This window comes from Lepidochelys kempii, chromosome 1 (genome assembly GCF_965140265.1).
Source record: "Lepidochelys kempii isolate rLepKem1 chromosome 1, rLepKem1.hap2, whole genome shotgun sequence".
NCBI lineage: Eukaryota > Metazoa > Chordata > Testudines > Cheloniidae > Lepidochelys > Lepidochelys kempii.
Genome location: NC_133256.1, coordinates 54,549,541 through 54,563,131, shown reverse-complemented (window position 1 = coordinate 54,563,131; position 13,591 = coordinate 54,549,541). Strand labels below are relative to the sequence as shown.

Below are 13,591 nucleotides of genomic sequence, written 5' to 3'. Positions count from 1 at the left end.
GAATATCAGGGTTGGAAGGGACCCCAGAAGGTCATCTAGTCCAACCCCCTGCTCGAAGCAGGACCAATTCCCAGTTAAATCATCCCAGCCAGGGCTTTGTCAAGCCTGACCTTAAAAACCTCTAAGGAAGGAGATTCTACCACCTCCCTAGGTAACGCATTCCAGTGTTTCACCACCCTCTTAGTGAAAAAGTTTTTCCTAATATCCAATCTAAACCTCCCCCACTGCAACTTGAGACCATTACTCCTCGTTCTGTCATCTGCTACCATTGAGAACAGTCTAGAGCCATCCTCTTTGGAACCCCCTTTCAGGTAGTTGAAAGCAGCTATCAAATCCCCCCTCATTCTTCTCTTCTGCAGGCTAAACAATCCCAGCTCCCTCAGCCTCTCCTCATAACTCATGTGTTCCAGTCCCCTAATCATTTTTGTTGCCCTTCGCTGGACTCTCTCCAATTTATCCACATCCTTCTTGCAGTGTGGGGCCCAAAACTGGACACAGTACTCCAGATGAGGCCTCACCAATGTCGAATAGAGGGGGACGATCACGTCCCTCAATCTGCCCGCTATGCCCCTACTTATACATCCCAAAATGCCATTGGCCTTCTTGGCAACAAGGGCACACTGCTGACTCATATCCAGCTTCTCATCCACTGTCACCCCTAGGTCCTTTTCTGCAGAACTGCTGCCTAGCCATTCGGTCCCTAGTCTGTAGCTGTGCATTGGGTTCTTCCGTCCTAAGTGCAGGACCCTACACTTATCCTTATTGAACCTCATCAGATTTCTTTTGGCCCAATCCTCCAATTTGTCTAGGTCCTTCTGTATCCTATCCCTCCCCTCCAGCGTATCTACCACTCCTCCCAGTTTAGTATCATCCACAAATTTGCTGAGAGTGCAATCCACACCATCCTCCAGATCATTTATGAAGATATTGAACAAAACCGGCCCCAGGACCGACCCTTGGGGCACTCCACTTGATACCGGCTGCCAACTAGACATGGAGCCATTGATCACTACCCGTTGAGCCCGACAATCTAGCCAGCTTTCTACCCACCTTATAGTGCATTCATCCAGCCCATACTTCTTTAACTTGCTGACAAGAATACTGTGGGAGACCGTGTCAAAAGCTTTGCTAAAGTCAAGAAACAATACATCCACTGCTTTCCCTTCATCCACAGAACCAGTAATCTCATCATAAAAGGCGATTAGATTAGTCAGGCATGACCTTCCCTTGGTGAATCCATGCTGGCTGTTCCTGATCACTTTCTTCTCATGCAAGTGCTTCAGGATTGATTCTTTGAGGACCTGCTCCATGATTTTTCCAGGGACTGAGGTGAGGCTGACTGGCCTGTAGGTCCCAGGATCCTCCTTCTTCCCTTTTTTAAAGATTGGCACTACATTAGCCTTTTTCCAGTCATCCGGGACTTCCCCGGTTCGCCACGAGTTTTCAAAGATAATGGCCAATGGCTCTGCAATCACAGCCGCCAATTCCTTCAGCACTCTCGGATGCAACTCGTCCGGCCCCGTGGACTTGTGCACATCCAGCTTTTCTAAATAGTCCCTAACCACCGCTATCTCCACAGAGGGCTGGCCATCTCTTCCCCATTTTGTGATGCCCAGCGCAGCAGTCTGGGAGCTGACCTTGTTAGTGAAAACAGAGGCAAAAAAAGCATTGAGTACATTAGCTTTTTCCACATCCTCTGTCACTAGGTTGCCTCCCTCATTCAGTAAGGGGCCCACACATTCCTTGGCTTTCTTCTTGTTGCCAACATACCTGAAGAAACCCTTCTTGTTACTCTTGACATCTCTGGCTAGCTGCAGCTCCAGGTGCGATTTGGCCCTCCTGATATCATTCCTACATGCCCAAGCAATATTTTTATACTCTTCCCTGGTCATATGTCCAACCTTACACTTCTTGTAAGCTTCTTTTTTATGTTTAAGATCCGCTAGGATTTCACTATTAAGCCAAGCTGGTCGCCTGCCATATTTACTATTCTTTCGACTCATCGGGATGGTTTGTCCTTGTAACCTCAACAGGGATTCCTTGAAATACAGCCAGCTCTCCTGGACTCCTTTCCCCTTCAAGTTAGTCTCTCAGGGGATCCTGGACATCCGTTCCCTGAGGGAGTCGAAGTCTGCTTTCCTGAAGTCCAGGGTCCGTATCCTGCTGCTTACCTTTCTTCCCTGCGTCAGGATCCTGAACTCAACCAACTCATGGTCACTGCCTCCCAGATTCCCATCCACTTTTGCTTCCCCCACTAATTCTACCCGGTTTGTGAGCAGCAGGTCAAGAAAAGCGCCCCCCGTAGTTGGCTCCTCTAGCACTTGCGCCAGGAAATTGTCCCCTATGCTTTCCAAAAACTTCCTGGATTGTCTATGCACCGCTGTATTGCTCTCCCAGCAGATATCAGGAAAATTAAAGTCACCCATGAGAATCAGGGCATGCGATCTGGTAGCTTCCGCGAGCTGCCGGAAGAAAGCCTCATCTACCTCATCCCCCTGGTCCGGTGGTCTATAGCAGACTCCCACCACTACATCACTCTTGTTGCACACACTTCTAAACTTAATCCAGAGACACTCAGGTTTTTCTGCAGTTTCGTACCGGAGCTCTGAGCAGTCATACTGCTCTCTTACATACAGTGCTACTCCCCCACCTTTTCTGCCCTGCCTGTCCTTCCTGAACAGTTTATAACCATCCATGACAGTACTCCTGTCATGTGAGTTATCCCACCAAGTCTCTGTTATTCCGATCACGTCATAGTTCCTTGACATCACCAGGCCCTCCAGTTCTCCCTGCTTGTTTCCAAGGCTTTGTGCATTTGTATATAAGCACTTGAGATAACCTGTTGATCGCCCCTCATTCCCAGTATGAGGCAGGAGCCCTCCCCTCACAGACATTCCTGCCTGTGCTTCCTCCCGGTATCCCGCTTTCCCACTTACCTCAGGGCTTTGGTCTCCTTCCCCCGGTGAACCTAGATGTCTGATCTGAAGAACTAAAGCTGATGTGACGACTAGGGACTACAGTAGAACCTCAGGAGTTACAAACACCTTGGGAATGGAGGTTGTCCGTAACTCTGAACAAAACATTACAGACTTCATCCACTGTGGGAGGGATGTCAGGGATCCAGGCGGGGCAGAGTCAGGGCTTCTGACCCTTGGGAGCACCAGGGCTCGGGGCTTCAGCCCCGTGGATCCACTCCCGGTTTCAGCCTCGCAGGGAGCACTGGGGCTTGGGGGCTTCAGCCCTGTGGTTCTGTTCCCAGCTTCTGCCCCAGAGGGGGGGCAGGTGCTGGGGCTCTCGCTATGAGGGGAGTGCTGGTTCTGGGACGGGTTTTTGTGTCTCCGCAGCTGTCTGATTACTTCTGGTTCTAGAGGGTGTCCAGTTGACAGGTAAGTCCGGAACTCTGGTGTTATATTTGAGGTTCTACTGTACATAATTAATTACTGGGCTGCGGGACAGGTAGATGTGCCCCCCCCCAATCCCAAGGTGGGAAACAGATTAAAATGTGCGTGTTTGTGTAAAAACTGGAATCTCTGCACATCAGTCAACCAGTGAGAGCTCCTGGAATGGGCAAGGATGAATCTGGAAGAGCTGGTAACACTAATTGCCACACACTCACAATGGGGGTGGGCTGGAGGAGTTCAAAAATCAAAAGACAGACTGAGAAACACAATCTCATCTTTAAAACAAATTCTTATAATCTGGGGGGGGTCTGACTCATGATCTTTGAACTTTTGGGTTTGACAGTACAGCATTTGAAGCTATTCAAGTAAGGAGTAACCTAGGCCTTCCCATCTGAAAACTGAGATAATCACCTCCAAAATACTCCCAAACTCCACAAGAACAAGCTCTAAACCAGAGTCTTCCTTATACATGGATCGGTCACCAAGCCAATCTGTAGCACAAGTATTAAATAATATATTACAATAATGCATTGTCTTTTGATCACTGATTAAGTGCCTACCTTTTGTTGTTGTACGGCATGTTCTCCCATATTTCTGGAGGTACGTAATAAGGAGTTCCCACGTATGTACAAGCATATGCCATTGGACTTGCCAAACAAAAAAGAAAAGCCATATGAAAAGCGATAACATAAGCTGTCTGTAATATTTAAGCAATGGTAACAAATATAGTTTAGATCACTGAATCCAGGGGCAATATTTACATACTTTGTAAGAAGACGTGCAGATCCAAAATCTCCCAATTTTACTTTTCCATTTTGAGTGAGAAAAATATTCTGCATTGCAAAAAAAAAGGGAGTAAGAATTAATGTACTTAAAAATTGTTTTCTAACAAATGTTTCTGCATTGCAACTATATAGATAATATAGTGATGGACACTTCAGAAAGGCTACAGATAGAGGTTTTATCTTCACTGTACCAAAATGAATCCTCATATTCCCCCTGCAAGGAAGGTAAGAACTATCCTTAATCTACAGGGGAAATTGAAAGGTTAAGTGGCTTGCCCAGGCCAGAGTCAGTAGCACAGGAAGAATTAGAGTTCAGGAATTCTGCATCCCAGTTCTGTACTCAAACCACTATCCCACACCTCTTTCCGAGTTGCTAACTTCCCTTTAGAGAGTAGGGTAATCATAGAATCATAGCACTGGAAGGGACCTCGAAGGGACCTCTAGTCCAGTCCCCTGCACTCATGGCAGGACTATCCCTGACAGGTGCTTGCCTAACCTACTCTAAAAATCTCCAATGATGGAGACTCCACAACCTCCCAAGGCAATTTATTCCAGGGCTTAACCACCATGATGAATTTTTTCCTAATGTAGAACCTAAATCTCCCTTGCTGCAATTTAAACCCATTGCTTCTTGTCCTATACTCAGAGATTAAGAAGGACAATTTTTCTTCCTCCTCCATGCAACAACCTTTTATGTACTTGAAAACTGTTATCATGTCCCCTCTCAGTCTTCTCTTCTCCAGACTAAACAAACCCAGTTTTTTCAATCTTCCCTCGTAGGTCATGTTTTCTAGATCTTTAATCATTTTTGTTGCTCTTCTTTGGACTTTCTCCAATTTGTCCACATCTTTCCTGAAATGTGGCACCCAGAACTGGACACAATACTCCAGTTGAGGCCTAATCAGTGCGGAAGAATTACTTCTCATGACTGGCTTACAACATTCCTGCTAATACATCCCAGAATGATGTTCGCTTTTTTTGCAACAGTGTTAACACTGTTGATTCATATTTAGCTTGTGGTCCACTGTGATCCACAGATCCCTTTCCACAGTACTCCTTCCTAGGCAGAACTGACCCCTGCGGGACCCCACTCATTATGTCCTTCCAGCATGACTGTGAACCACTGATAACTACACTCTGGGAACAGTTTTCAGAGAAGATGAAACACAGAAGATGAAAGGCAAGATATGTATAATGTTTGTCATTTCAGCCCCTCCATTTTTATGCCTTCCCTTAAATTTAAATTGTCTACAGCTAGCCACAAGTAAGTTGCTATCATCAAGGATTCGGGAATAGAAGCAAAATGATAGATATTAAGACTGCAGCTACTTTGAGACCACACTTTCATTTAAATGAGTTATAATCCTGATAGTTCGATTAATCTAATACTCATGCTGGGATAAAGAATTTAAAATGAACACAGCACTCAGGGAATTAGACTATCCCAAGCGGAAGAGGGCTGTTGGCAACTTGTAATAACAGCTATTCCAATCACCTTGGATTTGATATCTCTATGCAACACACGTCTGTCGTGAATGTGCTTCACTCCCAGGCACATCTGTACAAACCAGTGAAGTATCTGAAAAAAGTGACGAAAAAGTTATGACAATACAAATGCGTGTTATTCAAACTTTATTGGTGGAACGAAAAATGATAAGACAGAGCAAAGAACAAACAAGTGAACAGTGTCGACAACCTCCCAAGATGGGAATTAAAAGTAAATCAGGCATAAATTTAAGGTGACTTCTAGGGCTGTTGATTAATCGCAGTTAACTCAAAAAAATTAAATCGCAATTAAAAAAATTATTTGCGATTAATCACACTTTTAATCTCACTGTTAAAACAATAGAATACCAATTGAAATTTATTAAATATTTTGGATTTTTTTCTACATTTTCAAATATATTGATTTCAATTACAACACAAAATATACAAAGTGTACAGTGCTCACTTTATATTATTTTTATTACAAATATTTGCACTGCAAAAGTGATAAACAAAAGAAATAGTAGTTTTCAATTCACCTTATATAAGTAGTGTAGTGCAATCTCTATCATGAAAGCTGAATTTACAAATCTCGATTTTTTTTTTTGTTACATAACTGCACTCAAAAACAAAACAATGTAAAACTTCAGCGCCTACAAGCCCACTCACTCTTCTTGTTCAGCCAATTGCTCAGAAAAACAAGTTTGTTTACATTTACAGGAGATAATGCTGCCCGCTTCTTGTTTACAATGGTAACTGAAATAGAGAACAGGCGTTCTCTGGCACTGTTGTAGCCAGCGTCACAAGATATTTATGTGCCAGATGCACTAAAGAGTCATATGTCCCTTCATCCTTCCACCACCATTCCAGAGGACATATATCCATGCTGATGATGGGTTCTGCTCAATAACGATCCAAAGCGGTGCTGACGAACGCACGTTCATTTTCATTATCTGAGTCAGATGCCACGAGCAGAAGGTTGATTTTCTTTTTTGGTGGTTCGGGCTCTGAAGTTTCCACATTGGAGTGTTGCTCTTTTAACTCTTCTTGAAAGCATGTTCCACACCTCCTTCAAGATTTTGGAAGGCACTTCAGATTTAAACCTTGGGGCAAGTGCTGTAGCTATCTTTAGGAATCTCACATTGGTACCTTCTTTGTGTTTTGTCAGATCTTCAGTGAAAAAGTGTTCTTAAAACGAGCAACATGTGCTGGGTCATCATCCAAGACTGTTATAACATGAAATACATGGCAGAATGCGGGTAAAACAGAGCAGGAGACATACAATTCTCCCCCAAGAAGTTCAGTCACAAATTTAATGAATGCTTTTTTTTTTTAAACAAGCATTATCAGCATGGAAGCATGTCCTCTGGAATGAAGCAGCCAAAGCATGAAGGTGGCATATAAACATTTAGCATATCTGGCACGTAAATACCTTTCAATGCTGGCTACAAAAGTGTCATGCGAATGCCTGTTCTCACTTTCAGGTGACATTGTAAACAAGAAGCAGGCAGCATTATCTCCTGTAAATGTAAACAAACTTGTTTGTCTGAGCGATTGGCTAAACAAGAAGTAGAACTGAGTGGACTCGTAGGCACTCAAGTTTTACATTGTTTTGTTTTTTAGTTAAGTTATTTTTTGTACATAATTCTACATTTGTAAGTTCAACTTTCACAATAAAGAGATTGCATTACAGTACTTGTATTAGGTTAATTGAAAAATGCTATTTCTTTTGTTTTTTTACAGTGCTAATATTTGTAATCAACAATAATAATATAAAGTGAGCACTGTACACTTTGTATTCTGTGTTGTAATTGAAATCAATATATTTGAAAATATCCAAAAATATTTAAATAAATGGTATTCTATTTCTGGTTAATCGCGCAATTAATTTTTGTAATCACTTGACAGCTCTAGTGACCTCCCATTAGACCGCGTAAAGATTTAACTACTAAGATATGTGACATTTCAATATAGCAAGTAAAACACTCATTGCTAGTATAAAAAAAGCTGGACAGTCAAAAAACCCTGTTCCTTTAAGACATTTTACAGACACTCTAATTATAATTGTATAGTTAAATTAGAATATTTAAACTAGACACAAACGTACTTTAAATGTACTTTGTAGAGCTCTTAGGGATGCTCAGCCAATCTAACTACTGAATTAGATAAACATTTCCTGACCCTCTAGTTTTAACTAAAAAGATGCCTCCAAAATGGAAAATATTAGTCATTATAAATAAACAAAGTGTAAACGAATTTGGGTGGGGGTTAAATATTTCTCTACTTTATATTAAGTTAGTATTTGACTCTGTGGATACCTCCACTTGTATCAAAGTGTTTCACTCACTGTTCATTTGCAATACAACCTCATAACTTTACTTCACGGTCCTTTAGATTCTATTTTAAAAACTCTTCATTAGATACTTGGAAGCAAAAATACAAATCTCACCATGTTTTACACAGTATGTATGTGGTCTGTGTACAATGTCTCTCAAATAACTCAGGTTTATCTTGTTATTACTGAAATTGCCCCAGCCTAACCATTGTTCAGACAGAAATAATGATGTCACACACACTGAAGAATTTCTTTGTTTAATTTCAAGCAGGGTTTTTTTGTAGGTTTTTGTATATTTTAAATTTGTTTTATATGACATTGGCTGCTAGTAACCAAAACAGCCCTCAAAGATAGTTATTTCAGAAACAGCTAAAAAGATTATATCTACATATAACCTCAATCTTGAATAGATGGGGCCTGATTCACCAGGCCCTGCACTTTGTTTAGTCACTTACACTAGCATAAAGTGACTGTAAATCACTACCATTCTGATTTGGTAGCATTTTACATCCATTTTCACTGGTGCCAATGACTACAAGGTGCAAGGCAATGGAAAATGAGGCCTGAGAGATTTACTTCAGTAACAGGCTTCCCTAGTTTCAGAAATCTCAGGTACTTCTGAATTTAGATGTCTCCGTCTACCAGCAGGTAAATCACACATACATGTGATTTTACCTGAAATTGTCACTGCACTGCTGTTTATACATATAAACCATATAGATATATGCACACACATAAACAGCAGCACAGTGAATTTTCTTTTATATCAAACCATGAACTGCTACTCCTGAAAGTGATACTTTAACAATCAAGGTTGCCACACTTGGGGTAGGAGTTGTCTGACATGTTGCCATCACTCTCCAAAGTACCATGGTTAGTGCTGCTTTTTGGGGAGCAGCACCAGAGGAAAACAGTGGCATCACATACCTCACACAATACTAAGGAAGGGCATATTTCAAACACCCTTCAACTACCTGGCAGGTCAGTTATCTAACATCCTGCTCATTTTCAATATATATCATTTGATGATCATCAGTTCACATGAAAAAGTATTCTTATGTGGTTGCCTTTAATTTATTTCTTTTTCTTACCGTATCTTCAGGAAACAACTTTCCTCTTTGATATTTAATCTTTTGCATTAGATCTCCATCATCACAGTATTCCATCACTATATACAGATGTCCATCAGCTAAATTTTAGATAATTTAAGATTAATTAGTAATTTCATTAGCATGCTAAATGTATCATTGTTATTATATAGCACCAACAATATGCTATGTATTTTACAGATAGGTATAAAGAAAAAAATCCAGGCCCCACCAAAAGCTTGCAAGTGAAATAAGAGCTTGCAGTCTAAATAATGTAAATAGATACATTCTGAAAACCTATATATTTACCTTCAAATGAGTCCTTATAGGCAACAATATTTGGGTGTTTCATTTTACTCAACAGAATAGCTTCCTTCCTAGAGTTCTGTACATCAGATGGAGACTGAAAACAAATTGTATAATAATCAATTATACAAATGTTGCAATAATAAATCTTCATATATACTACAAAAGTAATTCTGGTTTTGAAAATGACATGAAGCACTAGATTTCAATTTATTTTCTTCAACTGTTTTAAAAAGCCATTCATTTAGAAACTTTAAAACTCCATCCATAATTGTAAAATCAGTAAGTGAAAAATAGCACACTAAATAAACTTTCCAGAATTGTATCTCTAGAGCAGTGGTTCCCAAACTTGTTCCACCACTTGTGCAGGGAAAGCCCTTGGTGGGCTGGGCCGGTTTGTTTACCTGCCACGTCCGCAGGTTCGGCCGATCGTGGCTTCCAGTGACTGCGGTTCACTGCTCCAGGCCAATGGGAGCTGCTGGAAGCGGCGCGGGCCGAGGGACGTACTGGACGCCGCTTCCAGCAGCTCCCATTGGCCTGGAGCCGTGAACCGCAGCCACTGGGAGCCATGATCTGCCGAACCTGCAGATGAGGCAGGTAAACAAACCAGCACGGCCCACCAGAGGCTTTCCCTGCAAAAGCGGCGGGACAAGTTTGGAAACCACTTAGAGAACGTAAGTATTTTAGAGCCACTCTGTATGCTTTTTTGAATAGACAGGATACCTTACTACATCACTTTATGATTCTCTATTCAGACCACTGCAGAACTAGGTAATACAGCAGCAAGTCCTAGCTCTGGAACAGTTCAAGGTCTATCAGAGCTTATATCAGATTATTTGAATGTGCCTTAGTATAAAAACTTAACTTTAATCAGGATATAACCAAGGCCTCTGTGAAAAATAATTTTGAGCTTTCTTGGATAGCTGAATGAAAAGCAAGTAATTTGAAATAACTGAATTTCAGCAACAAACAATATGATGACCCGACTACTTCCTCTTTGCAGTGAAATTTTGTCCCTAGTGAAGTCAATGGGAATTTTGCCATTGACTTCAAGCAGAACGAGAATTTAACTCTATATAACTTCTCATGTGCCATAATTCTAATCTTCCACCACAAACGTGATGCTGGTCAGTGTTTACTGGTTACCAGTAACATCCTCAGTCTTGCAGTACTTATTAAAGGCCAGATCCTGTAAGATTCTCAACACCCTGATCTCCCAATGAAGGCACTTAACACTGGGCTGGCTAAGGCCCAGATTCTCAAAGGTATTTAGGTATCTAACTCTAGGAGTCAGGCACCTAAATACCTTTGAAGGATCTGGACCTAAGTTCTGAAATGTTGCACTTTCTCAAGAATAGTCGTAGCCTACCCATGTTGGAGGGAAAAGTGAGTTTTTAAAAGGCAGCTAAAGCATTAAGATAACAAATACAAAGAAGGGGAGCGTAAACACTTACCTTGGGAAGTCTTATTTCCTTCATTGCATATTTCTGGTCACTACTCTTATGAAAAACTAAAAGAGCTCTCCCAAAGGACCCCTCTCCAAGTACTTTTAACACAGTGTATTCTTCCATTGTTTGTAAGTCCAAGTCTTCTACGTTTCCTTAAATGTTATATTTCACAAGGATTTCTTCCAAACTGTATAATTAAATCAGTTAATTTTTGGAAAAAATTCAGAAGCTGTATTTTTGATTAACATTATCTGTATGAGAGAAAATGACAAAATAACAAAAATATATAATTATAACATGATGGCAGTGACAACTGCTCAGAACTGCCACAAAAATGAATTTATGTTCAATGCTATTCTGACTTTACTAAGAATAAGATTTTCAGAAAATTTCACTACAAAGCAAACTCACACTATGGTAATACTTTGTACATCTATTGCATCTTATAATCAGAACTCTCAAAACACTCTGAAAACATGAATTAATCTCCATAGTACGCCTGTGAAGTGCTAGATGTTCCTTTTATTCATCATCTTTGCAGCTGGATTCATAGTCCCAAACAGCCAGGTTTACAGGCACAGGGATATGAAAAATACTTGGCATAAGCAAAATACGTGGTAGTGCTGTGGGTTTATAAAGGGTTAGTGGAATTTATTTTGAATGGCCTTCGTACCCCACTAATTGATTTTATATATATAATTCCAATTCATTCATATATATAAATGAATTGGAATTTTTTATTAAGACACACTATTAACATGTTAAGCTGCTATATTTACTTTCTTTATTGGGAGATAAATATTCATCAAACCTGTAGGATGGTGTGTGGGAGTGCACATACGTACACATGTGTGCATGCACGGTTTGATGAATAATATTTATCTCCCAATAAGGAAAATAAATTTAGAGGCCTTAACAGGCTAATAGTGTGTCTTAACAAAAAGATCCAACTCATGCTTGTTCAGAGAATGAATAGTAAATCTATCATTTTAAAATTAAAAATCCGAAAATTAAGAATCAAGACATAGGATGTGTGATAAACATTAAAAAGAATGGGTCACAGTCAAAACAGATTCACAAATCACAGTACAAAAGTTATGTTACATTTATTTCATCTTAGTGTAACTTTCAGAATAGAAACCTCTAACACCAAAACTACTCAAAATAACATTCACATTTTCAGCAGAAGAGGCACAAGGTTTCCCTTAATTCACTCCCCTTTTAGGCTTAAGATTCTTAATTCCTGTGGCAATGGCAACATCATCAAATGACAAATCAGATCCCATTATTTAGAGAGGGCAAACTGAAGAACAGATCAGCTGTCACCCAAGGCTACACAAGTGTTGAGAAGAAGAACCCAGAACACCTTCCACTGCTAACCTTCTCTCCTGCTCCATCAATTCTGAGTTCATCTTCTTTATTTAATGATAAAATGGTAACAACGTATGCTTGCTCAACAATCCCTTTTTGGACTCTGATATCACTTGGATTTTTCTTTAACCTCACTGAATGACTACCCTATTCTATCTTGTTTGGTTAGGGTTACAGTCTGGGTTTTTGCTACCCTAAGCAAACTGAAAAGCTTATAAACATTTTGACTCCTCTAATACGTATTTTGTTGTCCTAGGAAATTGCATGTACAGTAGAGCCAGCTCTGATTAACACCTTTAATCCTAGGGGAACGGTGTTGTAGCACACATCCCAAACACCAACATGAGTTTCATATGCTATAACCCTTACTGTCAACTTTTTATAATGGTCACAAAATTTACCCTTCATTTTGATTAAGGATTTAACAAAAACCCAAATGATATTTCACTTAGATGTAAAGAACATTAATCATAATGAGTGGATAAGAAGTTTGAAAGGTTAAGAGAATGTAGCCAAAAGTACTCTCACACCCCATCTTCTGTAAGGAAATGTTTCTGAAATAACCCACCAGAGCTAGCACCAGTTTCTATCCAGCAGGTTTGCAATGTCAGGAGCCCTAGCATAAATGAGCTACCAGCATTTTAAGGACTGTTCCATCAAACCCTGTTTATGACAAATATAATCAAAAAGTGCCAGCAACAGTGAGGGCAGCTGGTGGCCCACCTACACTAGGGTTTCTAACATTGCTAATATTAGTGAGGTTGTTCCAGTGTTAGCTCTACGGCAGACAAGACCACACTGAAGAAAGGAAAGGGGATAGAACAATAAGGCTGTAACTACATTAGGAAGAATATCCATTGCTAACAATAGGCATCAGCACTGTACACAGCTAAGCTGGTGCTTAAAACAGTGCGGACAAGACCAAACCATGTTTAGCATCAGTTCAGAAACCACCACGGCTGAGCACTACTCAGGACAAAATTAAACCCTGGTTTCTGAAGCTGCCTAATATAGTTTCATCCTGTTCATGTTGGCGATGAAAGAGTTCATTGTCCATTCAGTCCCACCCATTGTCAACAATGGATACATTTTCTAGTATAGAAAAAAGTCTTTTGCTGTTGATTATAGGTTTCTTTTCACTAGACAAAGTAAAGTTTTTCAACCAAGACTTCCCAGGTTCTGTTGTAGATTAACACCTGCAAATGCTGTTAGGTGCAGGCTGCTCTTTGAGAGGGTCAAAGATCAATTCCTCAGCATGCATAGCCAGGAAACGAGAGCACATCCCATTTTACCTCTGAGGGGTATAAATGAACAATAGAAACAATGCCGACCTAGGACAGATACACTGAATGAGGAGAATTAACGTGTGGGC

The 13,591-nt window shown here is 40.5% G+C and overlaps 1 protein-coding gene across 3 annotated transcripts in view; it reads right to left on the bottom strand.

Moving 5' to 3' along the window:
• Nucleotides 1-13,591, bottom strand: part of NEK3 (NIMA related kinase 3) — a 31,931-nt gene that overhangs the window by 17,825 nt on the left and 515 nt on the right. For all 3 annotated transcript variants that reach the window (XM_073342935.1, XM_073342952.1, XM_073342945.1), the window contains exons 2-7: nucleotides 10,855-11,099; nucleotides 9,404-9,497; nucleotides 9,098-9,195; nucleotides 5,682-5,765; nucleotides 4,167-4,234; nucleotides 3,962-4,048 (exon numbers count right to left, since the gene is read on the bottom strand). In XM_073342935.1, the coding sequence (XP_073199036.1) occupies nucleotides 3,962-4,048; nucleotides 4,167-4,234; nucleotides 5,682-5,765; nucleotides 9,098-9,195; nucleotides 9,404-9,497; nucleotides 10,855-10,971 (548 nt within the window). In that variant the 5' untranslated portion in view covers nucleotides 10,972-11,099. The remainder of the gene's footprint in view (nucleotides 1-3,961; nucleotides 4,049-4,166; nucleotides 4,235-5,681; nucleotides 5,766-9,097; nucleotides 9,196-9,403; nucleotides 9,498-10,854; nucleotides 11,100-13,591) is intronic.